This window comes from Xyrauchen texanus, chromosome 24 (assembly GCF_025860055.1).
Source record: "Xyrauchen texanus isolate HMW12.3.18 chromosome 24, RBS_HiC_50CHRs, whole genome shotgun sequence".
NCBI lineage: Eukaryota > Metazoa > Chordata > Actinopteri > Cypriniformes > Catostomidae > Xyrauchen > Xyrauchen texanus.
In genome coordinates, this window is record NC_068299.1 from 22,403,715 (window position 1) to 22,429,885 (window position 26,171).

The 26,171-nt window shown below is 40.8% G+C and overlaps 1 protein-coding gene across 3 annotated transcripts in view; it reads right to left on the minus strand.

Moving 5' to 3' along the window:
- Nucleotides 1-26,171, minus strand: part of LOC127617672 (zinc finger SWIM domain-containing protein 8-like) — a 54,921-nt gene that overhangs the window by 10,807 nt on the left and 17,943 nt on the right. For all 3 annotated transcript variants that reach the window (XR_007967373.1, XM_052089696.1, XM_052089697.1), the window contains exons 5-20: nt 21,741-21,848; nt 21,228-21,309; nt 20,973-21,093; nt 11,922-12,123; nt 10,431-10,606; nt 9,016-10,249; nt 8,790-8,921; nt 8,527-8,706; nt 7,586-7,769; nt 7,378-7,476; nt 7,116-7,240; nt 6,511-6,799; nt 5,865-6,017; nt 4,840-5,062; nt 2,867-3,156; nt 2,453-2,676 (exon numbers count right to left, since the gene is read on the minus strand). Coding sequence is in view for 2 of the 3 variants with exons in the window: in XM_052089696.1 (XP_051945656.1) it covers nt 2,453-2,676; nt 2,867-3,156; nt 4,840-5,062; nt 5,865-6,017; nt 6,511-6,799; nt 7,116-7,240; nt 7,378-7,476; nt 7,586-7,769; nt 8,527-8,706; nt 8,790-8,921; nt 9,016-10,249; nt 10,431-10,606; nt 11,922-12,123; nt 20,973-21,093; nt 21,228-21,309; nt 21,741-21,848 (3,822 nt within the window). In the remaining variant the exon portion in view is untranslated. The remainder of the gene's footprint in view (nt 1-2,452; nt 2,677-2,866; nt 3,157-4,839; nt 5,063-5,864; nt 6,018-6,510; nt 6,800-7,115; nt 7,241-7,377; nt 7,477-7,585; nt 7,770-8,526; nt 8,707-8,789; nt 8,922-9,015; nt 10,250-10,430; nt 10,607-11,921; nt 12,124-20,972; nt 21,094-21,227; nt 21,310-21,740; nt 21,849-26,171) is intronic.

A 26,171-nucleotide genomic window follows, 5' to 3' on the forward strand; every position in this document is an offset into this window, starting at 1 on the left:
ATTGAGGAGAGTCACTAGGTTACCATGAGGACTTAAGAGCGCATTGGGAATTGGGCATTACAAATTGGAGTGAAAAGGGGAGGAAAACTAAATAATACAATAAATTAATAAACATTAAAAAAAGCGGCCCACGTCAATCTTTTTTTTATAAATTTTGTATAAATGTTTTACTGAGTCTAGGACTGTCACAGAGACAGGTGGGATATTTCAAGGCAATTATATCAGTGATATTTAGCAGGTATTCGGGATATACTTTTTGCATGCACCTTTAAATGTGCACTCAGTAATTATTTTCCTCATTCAAAAAGTTTTAATTTTAAAGAAATTAATAGTAATATTGAAAGCTGCAGTATGTGTGAAATCATGACCACTCATGTGAGATGAAGAGTTCAGTCATATCAGAAACCTTATAAAAACTATTTTATTCTATATGGGGTGGCGGCACCCTCATTAGGGGCAGCCATGTTAGGATCATATGACCATCTGAATTCTACTAGCTTCATCTCAGTAACTGCCCTGTTATTGGACACTTTCATTTATGGATTAAATGAATCCTGGTTTACTGTGCATAGTTAAATTCTACAATGGCACTGGTAACTGAAAACTACTGGGTTTGAATGATGCTGCATCCAGGCCACTTGGTGTCAATGGTAGATATTGTAAGTCACTTAAACATACTCCAAATAAATTACTGAGTGCAGCTTTAAGAGCCACAAAATTATCAAAAGTAGAGGTAGACCAATATATTGGTTCAGTGCCGATCGTTGCTTTTTGGAACTATTGGTTTTCAGCAAAAATCTACAGTATACTGATCTTCATTACGGTTCTTAATTTTATTATTTCTCTGTGTTCAGCACTGGAGGATTCTACCATTAGAAAGGCTTGGTTCAACAGTGGCCTCTAGAAGTTAAATAAAAACATGGACACCTTCTATGAATTTGCTGTATCTAAATCTTTCATCATTGACAATATTAATCTATGTGTTCATTCTCACTTCAATACATATTTTGTTATTTTTTAATAAGATAATCAACTGTTCTACACTGAAGTTTAAGCACAAAAATAAAAATGTGACTATATAGAAATGTGTCTTATCAGCACACACATCTCCAACTCAAATAATAATAATAAACCTTATTCTTCATTAAACCTCATCTGGTTAAATATATGTATGCATATATCATTTTATTTGTAAAACACAGGCTGTAAAAAGCATATAGGCTGTATAGCAATGTCTCCATTATTAAAAAATAAATTCTCTGGTGTATTTTGGACTTGTTTACAATTAAAAGTCCTGTGTAATGCATCGTCTTTTCACATTTTCTTCCTGGATATTACTGGGATTTTGGTGACCGGTAAACTGCATCTGGGATTTTATTAATTTTGGACAATTTTAGCCTGTATGGCTACATTCACAACACATGCCACATTTTTTTCACACGTGACAGAAATCTGTTAACTGGATGGCCATGTGAACAGCCAAAAGCACTTTGAATCTGACATGTTCAAATCTGATCTGGGCAACTTTCATGTGGAAATATATCAGGTATGTATCTTATTTTTTCCCCCAAAGTGTCTTTAGTGTGAACAGCCAGGTCAGATTTAATGTGATTTTTACATCAATCTAACTCAACATTCATAATTTGTGCTCTTGAATTCCGGCATATATAGGTATCTTATGGTTTAAAACGTTTAATTGCAATCATATCTTTTCTAGTTAATGCATTAGTTTCTTTTTTTAAAGAAAGAAAATGGAAGGATCAAGAGTTGGATTCAGTGATTCGTTTGGACTACACATACTAAAATATGCGCATAAAAAGATGCAGAGATAGATTTATGCAAGTGCTCTACTCATGTCACTCATGCAGAAAACACAATTTCTATATTTCTCAAACTGCATCAAAACATGAATGCAAGCACATCAATGGAAATCTGAAATTATTATAGACAACAACTCTTCTTACGTTACATAAATGTTTAGCTGTTTTTCCTGCTGTTCTTTGATTTCATGGTGTGTTTCGCTATTAAGTAATATTACACTCTGGCAATTAAACAGCACCATACAAAAGCACATTACTTTAAAAGAGTATTTTTTAGATTTTTAAATGCAATTTACTAGATTTTTCATATTATAATATTTAACATGTCAGAGTTTGATACACGTGCTTGGGGAGTGTTATACGCATGCGAGTCAGTTAACGAGCGTCGGCTGTTCAGACCAGTTTCCAATATGTCCTACATTTAATATGTTGAATGAACAAACTTACAAACAAAAACAAAAATCAGATTTGGTCAAAATATCAGATTTGTGTTATATTCAGTTGTGGTGTGAACATAGCCTATGTCTGTGCCCGTCATAGAAAGCTGGATGAAAAAAATAAAACATTATATATAGACTATGCCTCTGCTCTGTTGGTTATGTGCAGGGAATGTGGGCTGTGCTGGACAGTACCTGCTCTTTGCACTGCACCAGAGCTCTCTGTATCTCGTTGGGGTTGAGGGCATGAGCATGAGGCAGGCAGCTTAAGGCCAGCTCTGCTGCAGCACGCACCATGTTGGGATCCCGTGCTCGTGATGCACGGTCTGCGAGTGATGCCACCTCTGGAGGCGTGAGGTGCCCATCCCAGCATTCCACCAGGATGTTGAGGGCAGCACTCCCGATCTCCATGGCCTGGCCTGTGTAACAAGATGGAATGTAAAACAGAATTTATCCATCTTTGAGGTCTACAGTTTAGTACTTTCATCATAATTCTGAAATGATGCACTAACTCAAATCCATTTGTATATTAATTAACTGTATTTGGATAACAAGCCTTGACAATTTTTGTATCGCTCCCTCTCATCAGAACCATAAAAGTCCTCTCACCTGTAATCCAGGATACATGTGAGGAATACGTCCTTGACAGCCAGTTGGGAGACACAAAATTATGCAGGCCGAGGGCATACAGGCCAATCTCAAAGGCACACAGATGCAGGTTGCGGTGGGGCCCCTGGTGGCCTCCACTGGCAGAGGGTTGGGTGAAGATGGATGTGGAGCTGTTTCCTCCAGCTTTAATCAGCACAGTCTTGGCAAGCTCAAAGTAAAAATGGGCAGCTGCCTCAGATGGCTGGTTGGGCACATGTGGAGCATGGCATTCAGGCCGACGGCCTTTATACCTAAGAGAGAAAGAGATCATGTGTGTCATTAACTGCAAATATATATGGATACATATACACTCACCTAAAGGATTATTAGGAACACCTGTTCAATTTCTCATTAATGTAATTATCTAATCAACCAATCACATGGCAGTTGCTTCAATGCATTTAGGGGTGTGGTCCTGGTCAAGACAATCTCCTGAACTCCAAACTGAATGTCAGAATGGGAAAGAAAGGTGATTTAAGCAATTTTGAGCGTGGCATGGTTGTTGGTGCCAGACGGGCCGGTCTAAGTATTTCACAATCTGCTCAGTTACTGGGATTTTCATGCACAACCATTTCTAGGGTTTACAAAGAATGGTGTGAAAAGGGAAAAACATCCAGTATGCGGCAGTCCTGTGGGCGAAAATGCCTTGTTGATGCTAGAGGTCAGAGGAGAATGGGCCGACTGATTCAAGCTGATAGAAAAGAAACTTTGCCTGAAATAACCACTCGTTTCAACCGAGGTATGCAGCAAAGCATTTGTGAAGCCACAACACTCACAACCTTGAGGCGGATGGGCTACAACAGCAGAAGACCCCACCGGGTACCACTCATCTCCACTACAAATAGGAAAGAGAGGCTACAATTTGCAAGAGCTCACCAAAATTGGACAGTTGAAGACTGGAAAAATGTTGCCTGGTCTGATGAGTCTCGATTTCTGTTGAGACATTCAGATGGTAGAGTCAGAATTTGGCGTAAACAGAATGAGAACATGGATCCATCATGCCTTGTTACCACTGTGCAGGCTGGTGGTGGTGGTGTAATGGTGTGGGGGATGTTTTCTTGGCACACTTTAGGCCCCTTAGTGCCAATTGGGCATCGTTTATATGCCACGGCCTACCTGAGCATTGTTTCTGACCATGTCCATCCCTTTATGGCCACCATGTACCCATCCTCTGATGGCTACTTCCAGCAGGATAATGCACCATGTCACAAAGCTCGAATCATTTCAAATTGGTTTCTTGAACATGACAATGAGTTCACTGTACAAAAATGGCCCCCACAGTCACCAGATCTCAACCCAATAGAGCATCTTTGGGATGTGGTGGAACGGGAGCTTCGTGCCCTGGATGTGCATCCCACAAATCTCCATCAACTGCAAGATGCTATCCAATCAATATGGGCCAACATTTCTAAAGAATGCTTTCAGCACCTTGCTGAATCAATGCCACGTAGAATTAAGGCAGTTCTGAAGGCGAAAGGGGGTCAAACACAGTATTAGTATGGTGTTCCTAATAATCCTTTAGGTGAGTGTAGGTCACAATAACACTTTTATTGAGTCATTTCATGATATTCGATATACAGCTTAATATAATTTTTTTTTACTCTGATATTGGTTCAAATGAAACATAATTTCAGCCAAACAGTCATTGTAGCAATTAGCTTTGTTTAATGCAAGAAATAAAACAGTAAAAAATCTATTTTGACAAAAGGAAGATACAGTATTTAATTATTTTAATTTACCTGAACTAATATAACAATGCAAGGTAAAATCAGCAATAATATTTATGTTTTACATATTTTTTTTAAAAGTGCCAGGAGCATTCAGATCTTCACGATGTTGCACAATTAATTTTATTCTTCACCTTTGTAGTCAAAAACAAGACCAAACCCTCAAAATGGATATTAATGAGCAAAAACAGTCAAGGCTCGTCTCACCTGCTGGTATCAGTACTCTTTGCTCTGGCTCCTCCTCCAGCTCTGCGTGAGCCACTGGATGATGATGAGCCCAGAGAATCAGAGGAAGAGCTGCTGATGCTGTCACTGTCCTGGCCTCTCCCCCAGGAAGCTGCTGCCCAACCCCCTCGAAGTGGGCGTCGACTGAGAGTTGGGGAGCTGTCTGAGGTGGTCTCTGGAGCACTGCTGTCAATGCTTGCCATCCCTGACAAAACACAGGTCAAATTAAACATGACCTCAACAAATTATTAAAGGAAAAGTTCACCCAAAAATGTTTAAATGTCTCATCAAATTGCTCACCCTCATGCCATCTCAGATGTGTATGACATTCTTTCATCTGCTGACCACAAATTAAGATTTTTAGAAGAATTTCTCAGCTCAATGCAAGTAAATGGTGACTCCAGTGGTTAAATCAATGTCTTCAGAAGCAATATGATAGGTGTGGGTGAGAAACCGATCACTTTCCCATTCTTCTTTTTGGTGATTCACATTCTTCATGCATATCACCCCTACTGTGCAGGGAGACGGATTTCTAGCAAAAAAGTACTTATATATTTATCGGTTTCTCACCCACACCTATCATATCACTTCTCAAGACATGGATTAAAATACTGGAGTCAATTAATTACTTTTAATGCCTTTGTGCTTTTTGGAGTGTAAACATTTTGGCACTGATTCACTTGCATTGTATGGACTTACAGAACTGAGATATTCTTCAAAATTCATAATTTGTGTTCAGCAGAAAAAGAAAAAAAAGAAAGAAAAAATCTTGGATAGCATGAGGATGAGTAAATTATGAGATAATTTTTGGGTAAACTATCCCTTTAAAACCTTACTCTCAAATTTATTTTTGCATACAATAAACAGTAAAAAGAGTGAAAATATTGCAAGATAAATGTCTGAATTGATGATGTATAAATCCTTCAGATGGTCGATGGCCTCTTATGACATAAAAATAATGAGCACAGGTGCTGTGCCAAATAAACACTTCTGTATCTCTCTCTTACCTGTATGTTTCTTCTTCTGCCGTACAGGTGATCCCCAGCAGCGTGTGCCATATGCCCCGCGGCCCCCCAGTGCCAGGCGACTGGGCACAGTGCCCTCAGGCTTGAAGGGTGCAGCTTCACGCTGCTGCTCGCAGGGGGTTGACTGTGCACCTTCTGCCAATACAAAAATATGAGAGATATTGATATTAAAATGGGTCACTACAAATGCCACAAGGTAAAAAAAACACAGTGCTGTAAATACAACCAGTAGAAGAAAACACATACCTCAAACTAATCCAAGTTGTACAACATTTAAGCAAGACAGCATTTGTAAATGGCCGTGAGGATAGGTCAATCTTTTGACTGAATAATTTAACTTTTCCGGTTGTTTGAAGTTACATTTTTTTTTTTTTAAATAATCTTATAGAGATGGCACTAACAGAGCAATTTTTAGCCAAATGAAATATTTTTGAGGTGAGTGTAACAAAAACATTTATATTCACTACAGAAATATCCATGACTTTTGCCAGTTTTTTATTATAATTACTTCTCCAGGCCTTTCAACATTCCCTGATATTTCCAGGTTTACTGTTGGAATCCTAAATCAATCGTCATCTATTGGACTACATGACTATGAGCTTGTTTACAGATGGTGGAGGTGGTTCACCTTGATCTCTATCATCACTGATGCCCTGTCCCGTTGCTGTGCTCTGAACTCCAGCACCCGTTAAACCTCCCTGCTGCCCTGCCACTCCCCCACTAGTCACGCCCTGCACAGAAGCTGATGTTGTTGAAGAGGTGTGCTTTGATACTCCTCCAGTGTTACTGCTGGCACCATGGGCGGCATGTTTGGAAGGGCTCTTCTGGCTGCTGGTGGCTGGTTTGCTCGAGTAAAAAGAGCTCAGAGTCTGAGGCTTATGGGTCTGGCTCTCACGGTCAAGGAGCTTATCCAGAATCTACACAGGGATGAAATCAGACAAACATTTCACAAAATGAAATGCTCTCTAGAATGTTCCACCCCCTAATACCATCTGCAACTGACTAGCAAGTAGCTAATCATGGTTGATGGCTTTGACATGACTAAAGTTTACTGGCCTTTTTAAAATAAGATATGATTCCTTTAATATGTCCCACCAAACAACATTGATGTTTCAAGCAATATGACGGTAAGAAAATTATGACCAGATTTAATTTTTTTTTATGGACAATTGCTTTAACACTTTGCATAGTGAGCAGATGTATATATTAGATGCATAATTCCAAAGCTTGTGCCTTTTTTAGCTTGCTTTGGTCATCCTTATAGGTGATCATCAGTGCTAGAGCCAAATCTCCTTTCTCTCTCCTTGTGCCTTCACATAATAGAGGATGCTCCGCCTCACTGACGGTTGTCTTCATACCTGAAAAAAAGACAGACAGAGTAGAGCAGAACAAGAGAAAGAGAGGAGAGACTATTAAAACACAGAAAGTGAGAGAAAGTCTTGGGCAACACTGAGTAGCACTCTATAGTTTTGTGTTTCGCATCAATGACTCTTACCAAGAGCTGCTACAGCAGCCTCAAATCCCAGCTCCTCATCTCCTGGCATCTCATTGTTACGATTACGGCTAGGAGGTCGAGAGCCCGTGGGGGAAACCACTGTGTTAAAGGAAAGAATAATGATAGATGTTCATGGGAGAACCAGGGATTTTGGGGCTCTTAAGGAGCATTTTTAATAAAGTGAAAAAAGGGCATATGGGTGCCTTACCAGGGGTGCAGAGTACATCAAATATGAAGCTAGCCAGCATGAGGGGCAGAACAGGCCGGTAATCACAGAAGTTTCCATCACGGAGCAACTCGGCTCTATCCCTTATGTAAGTCATCTCTACAAGACCAAGAGGAATCTTCTTCAGCAGAGCCACTACTTCTGACTCCTGATATGCCAGTTTCACCTAACACACAGAAAATATGAAGATTGGTATAAGCTGAAACTGGTTTTGGCTGTTGTTTCCAAACTAAATCTCCAATAAAGAATTGCATATGTTGGAAGTGAAATCAGACATCAAAACATTACAATGCAGTCGAAAAAAAATATACACTACTGTGCAAAAGTTTTAGGCACTTATGAAAAATGTTGCATAGTGAGGACGTCTTAAAAAATAATGACATAAATAGTTTTAATTTATCACTTAATGTCATACAAAGTCCAATAAACATAAAAAAGCTAAATCAATAGTCGGTCTGACCACCTTTGCCTTTAAAACAACACCAATTCTCCTAGGTAGACCTGGAAACAGCTTTTTAGGTTGTTGGCAGATAGGATGTTCCAAGCTTCTTGGAGAATTTGCCACAATTCTATCTATTTAGGCTGTCTCAGTTGCTTCATCTCATTATGTAATCTCAGACTGACACAATGTTCAGTGGGGGGCTTTGAGGAGGGCCATGACATCTGTTGCAGGGCTCCCTGTTCTTCTATTCTAATCTTTTCTATTTGCAACAGTAATCTTTGGGAGTCTAACATTTCTATTTCCCATACACACTAACGCTGAAGATATAAATGTAAATTGTGAAACATCTTATGTACCCAAGATTTTGCACAGTACTGTACTTCCTACTTTTAGGTCTAAAGAGACATATCCCAACAACAAACTGTACTGTCATACTAGCAGATGATTAGAAGGATCAGAAAATAAAAATAGCCCGTTTTACCTCAAGAGCTTTAGTAGAAGCTGGTGGTCTCTGCAGCTCCAGGGAGAACATGCCAGTGTTGAAAGCCAGGTTATGGAGCTCCAGTCTCTCACTCAGCACAGTCAGCAGGAAGGCAACTTTAGACAGGGTGTTAGTTGCCACCTGGGTCTGTTTACTAGTCGACACCTTAATCTTTTTACTCTAAGCAAGACGGGGATAGATTGAATTTCAAAGGCGAACATGGACGTACCAATGCAATTTCTGAAATTTCATTTTTTTTGTACCTTTGTCTGTGGTTGCTCCACCTTGAGGTCGGGCGGGTTTTCCAGCAGATCTCGAGCAAGTTCAACAGCCAATCGGCATGCTTCATTACTGTAGCCATGAGCGTAGAGAGCCTCTGCACAGGCAAACAGTACCTGCAACACCATTATACCATCGCTTCAATGGTTTGAAATTCTGCACCATCAAATCAGAATCAGAGAAACTTTAAGAAAATAAAAATTTTTTTACCTCCATCCTGCCCTCCTGCTCCAGAGGTTTAATCCCAGCAAAGATGTCTGGCTCTTCCTCATGGTTGCCATCTGCAACCCCTCTATCTGCTCCCTCTTCTGATGCAGCGCTAAGGTAATATGCCTGGTAGTCGTCTTCACCAACAGCATCTCTTCCAGATGCTGACTCAGCAGCCTGAGGTCCAGGTGCCCCTGAGGCCCCACCTCCCTCACCCTCTCTCCGGACTCGCTGTGCTTTGCTGGTGACTGACGTCGAGGGCCGAGCATCGTCTACTGGGTCCTCATCTCCCCCATTCTCATCCAGGTCTGCATCTACCACCACCTCTTTCTCCATAGCTACGACTACTGTGGTTGGCATGGAGCTCTCCTTAGAGAAGCAGGCATGGGCATTAGCAGCAGAGGGCATGGCAGGGTGTACCACATGCTTTGTCTCAAATGTGCGGTCTTTAGTAATATTAGCGCTGCTGTATTTGCGTGGCTCTCGGAGCAGGGGGCTGGGTGAGGGCAGCATCTCAGGAGGGGGAGGAAGGAAATCAAAGGTGTTACTGGCCTCCGCCCCCAGCGCAAGGCTAGAGCCATCATCCAGACTGAGCTCTGCCATGTCAGGTTCTAGAGAACTGTCCTCACTGCTGGTTCGCCGCTTAGCACTGGGATGCTTCCCGCCGACAGCACTTGAACTTCCACCAGAGCCTTTGTTGCTCTGAGTTAGCTTAGCTTTACTTCCAGTTGATGGGGAGGAGCCACTAGCTTTATACATACCTTTTCCTCCCTCCTCAAGTGAAAGAGAGACTCCACCACTAAGACGAACTAGCACCCCACCACTGTTCACCCCCGACACTCCTTTCCTCTTGCTCACAATTGTCTCTTTGGGTCGGACAGCCACCTCTTTTTGGGGGGGATGGGAATTGCTCCTTGACTTGTGTTCAGAGGTGGTAGCTTCAGCAGTTCCACTGCGCATTCCTCCAGGTTCCTGAGGGTCCCCGTTAGTACCAGCTTTAGCACCTCGCTGCTGCTGCACTGCCCTGGCCCAACAAAATGAGGCATTTTTCTTATCTGCATTGCAATAGGTGATGCCAGGCAAAGGGTAGGCTACCTCCCAGTTGAAGTAGCAGCATTCCACAGCTGATTTGAAGCCCTGGAAGAGTTTGTCCAAGGATTTACGGTGCTGCCCCCGTTTCACTATCTCTATAACCTTCAGGTGCCACTGCTTCAGCTGGGCGGCAAGTTCCAAACGTCTGAAGAATTAGAAAGATCCAGCCAGCAAATTAACATTAATATACCTAAATATGGACAAATATTGCCACATTTCCTCAGGGCTTTGATTGCATCAGCTGAAAGATTTTCTAGATCAGAGAGTCAGATCATACAAGTATAAGCAGCTCTTTTGAGCTTCACTGGATCTACGGAGTTTCTCACCTCTGAGGACTCATTGTAGGGTCTAGAACTGCCAGTCTCCATAAGACCACCATTTCATCACACATACTGGCACAGGCATGAGCTGCCACCTCTGTCTGCCCATTACTGCGTCCTGTGTGCCCACTGGCACTGCTGTGAGAGGGGGATGTCCTCACACTATACCACCAGCCAATGATCTTAGAAGAATAGATAGATCATTAAATAGTAATCATTACAGTACAAAAGTCATTGGAATATTTAGTTTAAAACGCATCTCTAATCCAATGCATAGGAGATACATCATCAACAGAAGTTTGGGAACACTTCTTTTTTATTTATTTTTATTTAGAAAATAAATATTAAACAGAATATTTTGAATTCTAATATGAAAATACACTTATTAATTATGCAATTACTTTTGTTCATTTCTGTGTTAAATCAGCCCCAAAATGTACTATTTATTGTGGTATAATGATTCACTCATCTCATGATTCGGTTTGGTTCACGATACGGAATTCACGGTTCGGTTCAGTTCAAGATTCTTTAAATTAAACCTAAATTAAAGCTACATTATGTAACTTATTTGGTTAAAAATAACAAAATGTTATTTATGAAAGAGTGCAACAATAATACATCTTTCAAACCTTGTCTTTACCCAAATACACTTTGATAAACCTATAATAATGATTTACATTTTAGAGCTGTCGGGATGGATTTTGCGGGAAATTGCATACATACGCCATTCGCCCATGTGTGTTGACGTCATATCCGTACACAGAGAAAATAAGCTCCGGATAATGTTGTGTGTGTGTGTGGGAGTAGCATGTACCTGAAAGTTTTTCACAACAAATGAGAAAAATTGACCATGGATCATTAAAAAAGGCAAACCTCCGGGGAATCACCGGTTGTAAAAACAAAGAAAAACAAATGAGGGGACTTAATACCAAGTGAATAACAGGGAAGTTACAGCCTGTTCTCAATACACAGTCAATGGGTCAACATAAAATAATGTTGGGAAGCTAGCATGTTGTGCAGTGTGACATGCAAGACACCATCTACATTAAATCTACATTAAAAAAAGCATTTAGCTAATTCTTTCATAACAATTATAGATGCAGTATAATTGAGAGACTACATGGAATATTTGTACTTTTAAAAATCCATTTAGCACACTGCTGGACCAGGAGTCAAAAAGTCGATTCAGTGAAAAACTGCCCCCAAAATCTTCACTTTATCTTAAACATTCACATAAATGTTAAGCTTAAATATTGATTTAAAAAAAAAAAAGTTCATGGATATGTTTAAATTCATCTACCCCAACACAATATTAGCAAGGTCAAAAATTAGTGTTCGCAAACATTTGGCTATAGATACAGCATGTCATGGATTTTCCATTGCTATACCCCAACTGTGGAGTTGACATGCAGGTGTTCACATAGGAATGATGCAATTTCTTCATGCACATGAAAATCACTCCCTGGTTGTAATGTGTGTCTAAGTGAGATTGTGTACCTGTTCATAGGTGAGACACTGTTCGGTGAGGATCTCTAACAGGGGAGCAGCATTACTGTCTCTCCTCTTAAACATCTCTCTGACAATGGACAGAAGGTTCCAAATGCCCTCTGGTTCTCTTCCTCGCAGAGGCCGCAGCAGACAAGCCCATTCTGCAGCCGCTGGAGGCTCAGTGGATGACAGGTACATGGAGTTCACATCACTGAGAATGACAAGCGACAAACCAAGAGAACAGCTAGTTTGGTCTTGTTGACTCTGTGATGGGATATATTAAAGACCCCATTAAATCAAAATTGGTGTTTTGTGGCTTTAAGTCAATCTTTTAGCTTTGAAGCCATCTGTAAGCAAGTGTGCTCAAAGTTTAAAACACATCAATTAGGTGGACAGAAAATGGTGCCTGTTAAGATATTTAATGGGGTAGTTTGCTGCTGAAATAAATCAGCGAATAAAAATGTGAACAAATTTTTCAATGGAAATCATACATCGCATTCACACTACAATCTATAAGGAAAGTGCTTTTCTGTGATACCTACAAATAACTTTATATTAATATCACAATGCTTTTGGGAATCATGTGACGCTATGCAAGGGTTTATCACTTAGAGGTGAGCTCAGCTTAAACTTTGCCACAATTATCCTTTTAAGCAATATTAACCGAGGAGAACTGTAAAGTTTTGTTTGAAAAACTGTGCTGGGAAGGCAGGATGTCAAAATATTTGAAGGCCTGTGGGGACATTAAAAAGCACTTATGTTCTCACACGTTGGACGCCTTGCAGGATCAAGATGTAGAGGTCCAGTGTATAGTGACAGCAGCGAGCTTCATGATGTTGATCACAATATCTCGAACATTTATGTAGCCCTGATGAAAATCTCAACCGATATGGAGAGCCTCGCAGAAATCTATGGAGGTGAAACTTTCCACCCTGAACACAAGAAGGGATGGTATTGAAAAATGTGTTGAGTTTCTGGAGGCATCCAAAAGAGATACAGGGTAACCCACCTGCTTCCAAGGCTGATGTGGAACAGGTGTGGGAAAAACTAGAGGATATGGAAAATCGGAGTAGTTCATTTCATTGGAATTCCAGAGGAAAAGGAAGGTCAAGATATGGTGCAGTTTTTGGAGGGGCTTACTACGAATTTGATCGAGACTGCGGGCCGCCGGCTCGAGATAGAGCGTGTGCACACATCTCTTGGTCATCTTCCCAAGGCAGGTGACAGACCCTGATCTATCCTGGCAAGATTACTGCAGTCGGCTGACAGACACTTTGTTCTACGAGCAGTGAGGAATAAAAGCAAGTTGTGCTGGGAGGACCACAAGATCATAGATTTTCCAGACTTTGCTAGAACTACTCAAATGAAGCGGGACTGATTTAAAGAGTGTAGAAAATTACTGCACCAACAGACAGTAAGCTTCGCACTGCTTTATCTTGCTTAGCATGAGAATTGACGTCAAGGATGGACGCAAAACTTTTACATACCCACGACAAGCTATGACCTTCATTAAATCAATGGTGTGAATTGGTAATTTTGCCTGTATTCGATCAATGATACAGACTACACATTGTGCATTTTACTGATGTGGCCCGAGAGGGTTTGTTCTCTTGTCTGCCCACTGGCTCCTGCCTGACTCTCTTTATGTTTTTCTCCCTCTGTTGACTTGCGGTTGAACTCAATTCATTCACTTTGCGGGTTCGAGCAATGTGATGACTCACAGGTGAGTCATCACATTGATAAGTAATTATTTACAATTTAAATGTCTCAAACAGACAGGTAGTGACTTCAATCTTTTAATGGATCCGGTCCTTGAGCATAGTGATGCAAAGGTGTGTAGACCCTTTAGTGCAACATCGACACTATAGAGGATGTGTAAAAATCTTGGCGTTACAGATATTTGGAGACTTTTGAATCCATCTGGGAGGGACTACACCATCAGTTCATAAGATTTACTCTAGAATAGATTTTTCTGAAAATATCTAAATCACATATTCCATCTGCTACTGACTACTCAATCGGGAATATTTTAGTTTCAGATCATGCTTTGTTGTGTTTAGAGATGTTGCCGCATATAGAGAAAAGAAAATCATATAGATGGCGCTTTAAAACATCCCTTCTACAGAACCCAGCATTTCAACAAATGTTAAAGACAGAAGTCAGTGTTCATGTAGAAACCAACTGGTCCTCAGTGTAAGGCATTTCTTAGGGGGAGATTGATGTGGTCCATACATTTGTACAGTACTTTACGCAGATGATATATTATCATTTGTCTCTGACCCTAGTAGATATATGCCTAGCCTCCATAAAACTATCATTTCTTTCTCAAAATTTTCAGGATACAGGGTGAATTGGTCTAAATCGAAAGATCGTGCTCTGACAGCATATTGCCATGCCATGGCCTTTCAATGGCCCAAGCACAGCATTAGATATTTAGGCATTTTATTTCCAGCAAATGAGAGATTTAGTTAGTTAATTTTGACCCATTAATGAAATGGTTCTCATGTGATGTGGATAGGTGGGCTTTACTACATTTGTCTATAGCAGAGAAGGTCAATGTTATAAAAAATGAATTGTATCCCCAAATTCAATAATCTACTACAGTCTATCCTTCGAGAAGTTCCTCTTTCTTATTTTAAAAAATCTGATAGAATATCCAAGTCTTTTATTTGGAATGGTAAACAACCTCGGTTGCATTTCAGTAAGCTGCATAGACCAACTGACTAAAAGACATTTAGGCCTCCCAAATATTTTGTTTTATTACTATGCTTTAAATCTTAGGCACCTGGTCTAGTCTCACTATTGCGAAGTCTTTCTATCAAACTGCCTAGAGAAGTAAATACGCATCCCATCGGGGGCCTGGTTAGCTCAGTGAGTAAAGACGCTGACTACTACCCCTGGAGTCCTGAGTTCGAATCCAGGGAGTGCTGAGTGACTCCAGCCAGGTCTCCTAAGCAACCAAATTGGCCCAGTTGTTAAGGAGGGTAGAGTCACATGGGGTAAACCTCCTCGTGGTTGCTATAATGTGGTTTACTCCCGGTGGGGCGTGTGGCGAGTTGTGCGTGGATGCCTCTGAGAATAGCGTGAAGCCTCCACATGCACAATGTCTCAGCGGTAACATGCTCAACAAGCCACATGATAAGATGCACGGATTGACGGTCTCAGATGCGGAGGCAACTGAGTTTCGTCCTCCGCCACTTGGATTGAGGCGAGTCACTACACCACCACGAGGACCTATAGCACAATAGAAATTGGGCATTCCAAATTGGGAAGAAAAAGGGGAAAATATTATTATATATAAAAAATAAAAAAAAACGGATCCCATTATTGTACACTTACATTAAAGGGTTAGTTCACCCAAAAATGACAATTATCACATAATTTACTCACCCTCAAGCCATCCTAGGTGTAAATGACTTTCTTCTTTCAGCCAAACACAATCGGAGTTATATAAAAACAAAATATCCTGCCTCTTCCAAGATTTATAATGGGACTGTATGTTACCTTAGATTTTCAAATCAAATTAATCAAATCACTTTATTGTCACACTACCATGTACACAAGTGCAACATTAGGTGAAATTCTTGTGTGCAGTTCCGAGCAACATAGCAGTCATGACAGTGACGAGACATATACCAATTACAATAAACAACATACTTACACAACACAATTTACATATCAAATGTACACATACTTACACAACACGATAATTATATACAATATAGAATACACAATATACAATACAATAAGTAAGGAGTATATGAAATACATATATATAAATATATATATATATATATGAAGTAGTATATTGAGGAGAATATGTTGACAGTCCAGTGTGAGATTATAGCTGAATAAAGTGCAGTGCTAATTATTGATCATGATATATCAAGTGTTCAACAGTCTGACTGCTTGGGGGAAAAAGCTATCATGTAGTCGGCTGGTGCGGGTCCTGATGCTGCGATACCGCCTGCCTGATGGTAGCAGTGAGAACAGACCATGACTCGGGTGGCTGGAGTCTCTGATGATCCTCCGAGCTTTTTTCACACACCGCCTGGTATATATGTCCTGGAGGGAGGGAAGCTCACCTCTGATGATGTTCCTGGCAGTTCGCACCACCCTTTGCAGGGCTTTGCAGTTGTCCGCGGTGCTATTACCGTACCAGGCAGTGATGCAGCCAGTCAGGATGCTCTCTACAGTGCTGGTGTAGAACCGTGTGAGGATGTGGTGATTCATTCAAAACTTCCTCAGCCGTCTCCGGAAGAAGAGGCGCTGGTGAGCCTTCTTCACAACGGCCTCAGTGTGGACGGACCATGTGAGTTCCTCAGTAATGCGGACACCGAGGAACTTGAAGCTGCTGACTCTCTCCACCAGTGCTCTATTGATGGTGATGGGGCTGTGTTCTCCGTCTTTCTTCCTGAAGTCCACAACAAGCTCCTTGGTTTTACTGACGTTGAGGGAGAGGTTGTGCTCTTGACACCAGCGTGTCAGAGTGTGCACCTCCTCTCTGTAGGCTCTTTCATCATTGTCAGTGATCAGACCTACCACCGTCGTATCGTCAGCAAACTTAATGATGGCATTGGAGCTATGTGTTGCCACACAGTCATGTGTGTACAGGGAATACAGGAGTGGGCTGAGAACACAGCCCTGCGGGGCTCCAGTGTTGAGGGTCAGTGATGAGGAGGTGTTGCTGCCCATTCTAACCACCTGACGTCTGCCTGACAGGAAATCCAGGATCCAGCTGCACAGCGAGCTATTTAAGCCCAGAGCCAGGAGTTTCTCATCAAGCTTGGAGGGCACTATGGTGTTGAATGCTGAGCTGAAGTCTACAAACAGCATTCTCACATATGTGTTCCTTTTTTCCAGATGGGAGAGAGCAGTGTGTATTGTAGATGCAATGGCATCATCGGTGGAGCGGTTGTTGCGGTAGGCAAACTGCAATGGGTCCAAAGAGGGGGGCAGAACAGAGCAGATGTGATCTCTGATTAACCTCTCGAAGCATTTGCTGATGATGGGGGTCAGAGCAACAGGACGCCAGTCATTTAAGCAAGTGATTATAGCTTCCTTCGGAACAGGCACAATGGTTGATGATTTGAAGCATGTGGGGACTACAGACAGGGAGAGGGACAGATTGAAAATGTACGTAAAAACACCAGCCAGTTGATTCGCGCACGCTCTGATGACGCGGCCCGGAATGCCGTCTGGACCCGCGGCTTTACGGATGTCCACCGGTCGGAATGATCGGGTTACATCCACAACAGAGACGGAGAGTGAATCAACCTCTGTAGCGTCAGCCACGAGTGCTCTCTCCGCGAGGGCGGTAGTGTTGTCCTCGAAACGAGCATAAAATGTATTAAGTTCATCCGGGAGAGATGCAGCGGTGTTCATGGCGGAGACTTTATTCCGTTTGTAGTCCGTGATTGTGTTAATTCCCTGCCACATACTTCTGGAGTCAGTGGTGTTGAACTGACCTTCAAGTTTGTGCCTGTACTGGTGTTTGGCTGTACTGATAGTGTTACGGAGGGCATAACTGGCTTGTTTACGCTCCTCCGTGTTAGAAGAATTAAAAGCGGAGGTCCGCGCAGTGAGTGCCGCTGAACATCGCCGTTAACCCATGGTTTCTGGTTGGGGTATATCCGTATAGTTTTGGTCGGAAAAACGTCCTCTACGCACTTCCTGATGAAACACGTTACACTGTCAGCGTAAACCTCGATGTCGTCATCAGAGGTGGACCGGAACATCTCCCAGTCTGCGTGATCAAAACAGTCTTATAGCGCAGAGTCTGATTGGTCCGACCAGCACTGGATCGTTCTGAGGGTGGGTGCTTCCCGTTTTAGTTTCTGCCTGTAAGCAGGTAGAAGTAGAACGGAAGAATGGTCCGATTTGCCAAATAGGGGGTGGGGGAGGGATTTGTAGCCTTCCCGGAAAGGAGAGTAACAATGATCTAAAACCCGGTCCCCTCGTGTGTTGAACTTTATGTGTTGGTGGTATTTTGGAGCGATTGTTTTGAAGTTGGCTTTGTTAAAGTCCCCGATAACAATGAACGCAGCCTCAGGGTGCGCGGTTTCCTGCTCACTTATACACCCATACAGTTCCCTGAGTGCCCGGTCTGTGTCGGCTTGTGGGGGGATGTACTCAGCTGTGATGATGACCGCTGTGAATTCCCTCGGCAGCCAGAATGGTCGACACAGAAGCATGAGATATTCCAGATCAGGAGAGCAGAAAGACTTGATTAAATGTACGTTCCTCTGATCACACCATGATTTGTTGATCATAAAACATACACCACCACCTCTGCTTTTACCTGAGAGGTCTTTCGCTCTCTCCGCTCTGTGCACGGAGAAGCCCGTGATTTCGATGGCCGAGTCTGGAATCTCTGCAGCCAGCCAGGTTTCTGTAAGGCATATAACACAGCAATCTCTCATCTCTCGTTGGAAAGAGATCCGCGCTCTCAGCTCGCAGAGCTTGTTGTCCAGAGACTGAACATTTGCCAGTAGTATACTGGGTAGCGGGGGTCGATTTGCACGATGTCTTCCTCTGATGAGAACGCCGGCTCATTTTCCTCTTTTCCTTCTGCGTTTCCGCGGCCGAGCAGCCCAGACAAAGGGCTCCGCCGGCATGTTTGTAAACAGCAGGTCGGCATTAAGGAATTTGAAGTCCGGTTTTCGATGTGTAATTGTAGAACCATGTCCAAAAGCGTTTGTCTGTCGTAAACAATAAGGCAGACAACATCCAAGACAAAAAAACAAAGAACTGTAAACAAAACAAACAATAAATAAATAAACCGCAGTGTTGTAACGGAGCTCGCAACGCAGCAGCCATACTCTGCGCCATCTTGAGCCAAATTCACCTTTTGAAGCCCAAAAATGTACATCCATCCATCAAAAAAGTAATCCATGTAAGAAAAATATCCATATTTATAACTTCATAAACTATAATCACTGGCTTCCGGTAATGGCCGTTGAGTTCTGGCGTAGTTGAGTTCCGGCGTACGATGTAGCTTACGCTCCGGTGAGAAGTGACGAATGCGGAAGCACGCGATGTTTACAGCAAAGAACAACAGCAAAAAGAAGAGAGTTATTTTAGCTATGCTATAGATTTGTATTAGTCTTAAAATGGTGCGTTTGTGCATTCATCCAGTCATTCCAATCATCCATTCAAGGCAGCAAACACTCTCAGCCTCTGTTGACAACACCTTGCATTTCCTGCTTGAGCACCACCACGTCTCCCGTATTCTCAGTCTACCAGATTCTTTTGTTTTGCTGCAGCCTCATCCATCTCCCAGAGATCCTGGTTGGTGTACCCCGGTTCAAACAACTAGGGCTGGGCAAAAAACTTTATCTCCTCTTCTCTTATATCAAAATCCACCGACATTATTCTTTAAAAATCCTTGTTGTTGTCTTCCAATTCATGACAGGCGTTTTGTTTTGCTTTATCCTCTGCACTTCCATGTTTGTCACTTCTCACCGGAGGTTACACTACATCATTCGCCGGAATGCGTCTCTCTCGTGAATGCGTGGACGGCTGTTACCAGATGCCAGTGATTATAGTTTATAAAGTTATAAATATGGATATTTTTCTTACAAAAATGCGTCGCTTTACTTCAGAAGGTCTTTATTTACTGCCTGGAGCCGTATGGATTACCTTTTTGATGGATGGATGGATGCACGTTTTTGGGCTTCAAAATCTAAGGTACCATTCACTCCCATTATAAAGATTGGAAGAGCCAGGATATTTTTTAATATAACTCTGTGATTTGCTAAAAGAAGAAAGTCATATACACCTAGGATGGTTTGAGGTTTTGATACCTAAATGTTTCTTCAAGTACACGGCTGAACCCCATATTGTGTATTAACAAGTCCACCTTTTGCTGGAAAGAATGGATTGAGAGGGGTGTTGCTACACTTAGTGACCTTTATGAAAACGGAGCTTTGAGATAATTTGAAAACACAGCAATTTGGGATATCTGGGTCTCAATCTTTCAGGTATTTACAGTTGCAACATCTACTTTGTAACATTTTGGTCCAAGTACACAGCCCCCTAAAGCTAAAACAACTCACTCTGTATGGTGCTCACAGACTTTGCAAAGAGGCATGAAGCATCAGTATATTATTCCTTGTTGATTCAGAGTCTTTGTGATGGGGCCTTAACAGCTCTTAAGAGGTTATGAGAAAGATATTTGAACTTGGTATTGGAAGATGGGGAGTGGGAAAGAATTGTAAAAACATTTTTAAAACTATGTCTAGGGATGCAAGGGTATGCTTTATTTAGTTTTTTTGCATAGTTTCTACTGGACGCCCTTTAGATTGTTTAGGCTTGGTTTAAAAAGACACGCCTACCTGCTGGAGATGTCAGTTGGAGAATGGAGACATGTTCTGTGTTTTTGCACTAAGATTCAAAAATACTGGGTAAGAGTTCAGAATTTTATCTGTGAGGTTTTAGATACTCAAATTTCATTCTGCCCCAGACTATGCATATTGGGTTATTAAAGTTGGTAGCAAAAATACACAAATCTGGGTCCAAACTAGTGTAATGATTGGCAGACAGATAATTCTTAGAGGATGGAAGTCAATTGGTGCTCCCTCATTAGAAAAATTGTTCAACGAATTGGCAGGGTGGTGGCATTTGAAAAGAGGTCACATAAACAACTTAGCAGATTGGACGAATCTGGTAAGAAATGGGACATTTGTCCTTTCTGGAAAGCTCTCAGTGAGGACGATGTGGAGAGAGAAAAATGTTGGTAGTAATTGTAGATTCTGTTCATCTATTCTTCTTTTCTCTTTGTTTGTTGATTTTGATATTTTGGTATTTTTTTCAAAAGTTTGTTTGTTTGTTTATATGTGTACATTGTGTAATTTAGGCTTTGACCACAAGGATATTTGTTGAGGGACAAGGTAGGTTGGGGAGGGGGAAAATAATGGGGGTTAAAGTTGATTCTGTATATACATATTTTGTTTATTCTGTTTATTATAAATCAATAAAAAGTGTTAATAACAATATCACAGTGCTTTAGAATGTGGATGAAAACCATATCAGATAAATTAACAGTCTGACTGCTTTTACCTAAATACAACAGGTGAGGGGCCACAGAACTTGTGCAGGGTTTTCTTGATGTTGTCACTGAGGGTGGACTCATCTAAATACCAAGTGCTCTGATCAGAGGCTGAAGGGCCAGCAGTAGGATCTGTGAATCCAGGAAAAGTAGGATTTGACAAGGTAACAACATTCCAAACCTAACATCCTCACAGAAAATGAGACAGAAATAGTTTTAGACATTATAGTGTGGCTATTAATTGTGATTTGTAAGTCAGTGCATACCTGGGGCTCCACACACCGTGTTAATAGCGGTAGACTGAGAAGAAAGGAGCTCATCCAGGAGACGCTGAGCAGTCGGCAAAATCTGACAATACAAAACAATGAATCAGAATACAGTCCGAAATGAACTTCAACACCAAATGATACAAATTAACAAAGAAATAGCTTTGTTTTGAGCTCAACAAAGGTATTGAAGAAAAGGAGATGAGATTTGTCCACCTTCAATTTTAAGTGTTTTGCAGTGCCTATGGGTAAGAAGATTATGAAATTAATTCTAAATCTGCCTATCCCCAAGGATTAAATGTCCAATAAATGTAGAGTGCATTTGAAACCCTGGTAACATTACGCATATCTAGCAACAAATAACTGTTTTACACCTATAAGTAAAATGAGGCCACTGTGTGCAATTTATCACCATCATGTAGAACCTTGCAAGACATTTAAATGCTCAAAGCAGCCATGAAAAATGGGACCATCTCTACAATTATAACAGCAAATAAATAATGCATGCCTCACCTGCTGTGGGAGTTCACTGATGAGGTATTGTGCAAACTTCTGGAGTTGATCTCGCTGTAATCTAGACAGGGACTCTGACACAGGTGCTCGAAGACACACTGCAGATGCCTACAGCACAACACAAACCAAGAGTCACTCATAATTGAAGTTGATGTCCAAAGTAAATAATTCAAAAATCAAACTTCAGTGCTTTACTAACGCCATGAAAACCTGGAGCAGACTCCTCATTAACAAACATGCAAATACTTTTTTTGTGCATTTCTAATCTGCCTGGAGGCACTGAAGCCTTCAGGTGGATGTCTCAGTGTGTCCATCACATGGTCCTCTCCTCCAGGACCTGACTCCTCCACCATGGGCAGAAAACCCCTCATTTGCAAATGGCCCATGCATAATATATGAGCTCCAAGCAGACATGTTTTGAACAGATCACAGCTAATTCTTTCTTTAGCGCATAGTGAGGTTATTAAAGAGAATGCAATGTCCCATGGGGGTCCTGCGTCATGAGCAAATGGAGTGAAATGTGTCTCCCATGTCTGAGAAACCAAGGCTATGTTTGGACTAGCACACTAGCTTACTACTTACTGAATACTATGCAGTATACACAGCATATTGCTTACTATATCATTTTAAGTGAAACAGTAGGCATTATTTGATGAGACATATTTAAGAAGTCAGTAGTAAGCAACATTGTTCTCATGTGATCCATTCACATTGCATGTTTAATTCCATGAGTGGCATCCAGTTATCATCTTGGAAAAACGATGTTATTTGGCATTTTTAATCTATATTTGTGTAAAAAAAAAAGTTCAGTAGTCTGATCAAATAAACAAGGGCAAATTCCAAACTGCATTTCTGCACCCTAGAAGGGCACTGCGGGAAGGGGCCGCCACTCGAAGGGTCGATCAAAACAAAAGAAGTGATTAAGGCATAGGGATGATAACTTTTGATTGGAATTCACCCAAAGTCTTCAAGTCATAAAAGAGATCCCTGCTAATATTAATTCCAGTTTATTCATCAAAGTGGAAATGGAAGATTGAAGCGATATTTCACCCAAAAAATTTAATTAATTATTTACTCACTCTCCTGGCATCCCAGATGTGTATGACTTTCTTTCTTCAGCAGAACATAAATTAAGATTTTTAAAAGAATATCTCAACTCTGTAAGTCCTCACAATGAAAGTTTTGACTCCAGTTGGATACATACAAATCATTTCTAAACATGATATGATAGGTGTGGGTGAGAAAAAGATCAATATTTAAAGGGGTCATGACATGAGAAACCAAATTTGCCTTGATCTTTTGGTATATAAGAGGTCTTTGTATCATTAAAACGTCCTGCAAGTTTAATATTTTAAGACGTCCTCCCCATTCTAAACGAATCATTTATTTAATCAAGCTCAAAATACAGCTCGTTCTGGATTCATGGTTAGAAGTGACGTGTCGGTTAGAAGTGACGTAACAGCGTTTGCATATGACCGCCTCCAGCACAAGATAACTACGATTTAAGCGCAAAACAACTACGCTCATTTCGTATCGCCGTGCGCCTCACAAGTGTTCAGTCGATGGACAGCGAGCTCTGACAGAGACTACTTGTGCACAGGAAAAATACGATGCCACACAGATGTGCTGTTCCTGGCTGTGGTCAAACAAAACCTCTGAATAAGCTGCCGAAAGATCCAGACGTCAGGGAAAAATGGATGCAGTTTATTTTTTGCGGACGTTCCAGTCACGGCAGTGTTAACTTAAGCGTTTGTTCTGTACATTTTAAGGATGACTGTTTTGAGAACAAATCTCAATATGATGCTGGCTTTGCCAGAAAACTGTTGCTCAAAGATAAGTCCGTGCCGACTATTCTGGGAACAACGACGACGCAAACTGTAAGTAATCTATTTTAAACTTTAAACTACTTTTTAAAGCGCAATTTCATTCATTATGAATAATCACAGTGTTTTTACTTAGTTTACTTGCATATTGTTCTGGCTGGGGCGTCAATAATTGATACATAGGCACTGACGTTAGCCAATCATAACAGTGGGCGTTAACACTGAAGTCTTAAATGGAAAACGCCCCCAAAACAGACTGTTTGAATCAGAGGATGAGAAACAGGGTGGGAAAAGGTCATAAATCACTAGATTTTAAAAGTTTTTCTTAAAAAGAAATATATTAATACTATAATTGCACCTAAGGGAACATAATAATACAATAAAAAAAAACCATGTCATGACCCCTTTAAAGTAATTTTTTATCATAAATTCTCCTCCCTGCCCAGCAGTGTGGAAACAGGAGGAGACTATGAAAGTGGAGATTAACTGAGCAGGGAGGAGAATTTATAGTAATAAAGGACATAAATATGGATCTGTTTTTCACCCACACCTATTATTCTGAAGATATGGATTTTGCCAACAAAGTTGTCTGGAGTAATTTTATGTTACCCTCATGTGGATTTTGGAGCTTCAAATATTTGGCACCCATTCACTTGCATTATTATGGACCTACAGAGCAGAGAATTTCTTCTACAAATCTTCACTTTTGTTCAGCAGATGAAAGACAGTCATTCACATCAGGGTTTGCATGAGGGTGAGTAAATGATGAGAGAATTTTCATTTTTGGGTGAAGGTAGAATGTCTGCATACTATATACACTGCAGCATTACCAAGAGAATTGTGTTAGTATGAAATTTCAAACATAGCCTGAGAATGGGGTATAAAGGAGGTTGGATGAAGAATGGTTTCTGCACTGGGGAGTTTAAAGAGCATGGAAATGTTTAAGATTCCTGGTCAACACCCAAGTAAGACACACTGAGCTGTGTTGGATTATCCATGTGGCTGAAACACTTCAACATACTTCCATAATAAATATCAGAAATGACCCATTTGCAGACATTTCACAGCAAACCCACACTAAATGACCATTATCACTATTCATTTCTAGCCAAATCTAGGTACTGTGAAACTGCAAGTCATTTTCCTTGTGTTCTTTCAATACATGTCAATTCCTGCAAATGGAAAATGTGCATCTACCAAAATTATAAGCATTATGTCATTAAGACCTGCTACAATACAGCATTCCAGTTAAAAAGTTAGCCTGTAATTATCTTGGTACTATTCCAAAGTTGTTTTGGGATCATTATTTACATTATGGTTATGAGAAGGGCCAGCCTAGTTCAGTAAAATGCCTTCTAATGCATGTTCCCAAAACAGTTTTGACCAGTGCAATTAAGCTGTTGGGATGCATTGGCGCAAACAGCTGTGAGGACAGACTCGCAGCTCCCTACATCCATGGCCAAAAGTATTGGCAGTGACAAAAATGTTGTGTTTTGCAAATATTTCTGATTCAGTTGTTGTGGTGTTGATTCACATTGTTTCTAGATTATTGTGCAGAGTGATCAGACGCATTTTAAATAATTGCAAATGCTTAAATAATTGGCCAAAAAAAATTATCCCAAAAACACAAATTGCATGTTTTTTTGGTCCTGGCACAAAATGACCAGCCAACAACATATCACAAATCATATCAGCAGCACCTTGGAAAGTGTGAACGAGTACTAGTCAGGTGAAATCACTTTATCATTCTGATAAAGGTGCAAAAAAAACATTCGAAAACGTCCTGGTTCATTCTCAAACTTGTTACTTCTGACAGAGTCTCTCCCTCATCAGTGTCTGACTCCGGTTGAAACATATAGGGCTGAACACCACTATTTTCGCTGTCAGTCATATTGCTTATGTCTTGTTATCCGAAGCAGTGATGTCAAAACTCCACCCTATTCTGGATATGGGGCAGGGAGCACCAGCTCATTTTGCCTTTAAAAGACACACACACAAAAACAGATCATTTTTATTCCCACCCAAAAATTGGCATTTTCAACATGGTTAATAAATGATCTGTAGACTGAAACTTCACAGACACATTCTGGCTACACCAGAATTAAATTAAATCTTGTGAAAAGGGGCATAATAGCTGCCCTTTAAGAAACACTTATTATTAACTAATATACTGGATAATGTAGCAGCATAATTAACAGTAATTCTAGTATAAGTCATCAGTAGAATGATGGTTGATGATATTTTTTTTTGCTAATTTTTTGCTAAATGATTCAGATCTCTTTTTTGTTCAAATTAGTTAAGGTATCAGCTCACGTTTCATTCACACAATTATTATTTTTTTGGAACCCATTCAACTTAAATAATATTATCATGTGTAAACATATAATATATTATAATACTAGTATATCTCAATCGTGCACCTTTAACTTTTAAACCCTCATGCTTTTATTTCATGATTCTACACACCCGGCCCCTTCATCAGGCTAATTAAGCCTCCAAGAGGGATCAAGGCTGACTGCGGGTAGTGGTGCGAGAAAGAGAGAGCACGTTTACAGGCAGCTGCCCCATGTGTGTGTCTTTATTTAATTAAATGTCGTTTATATTGTCA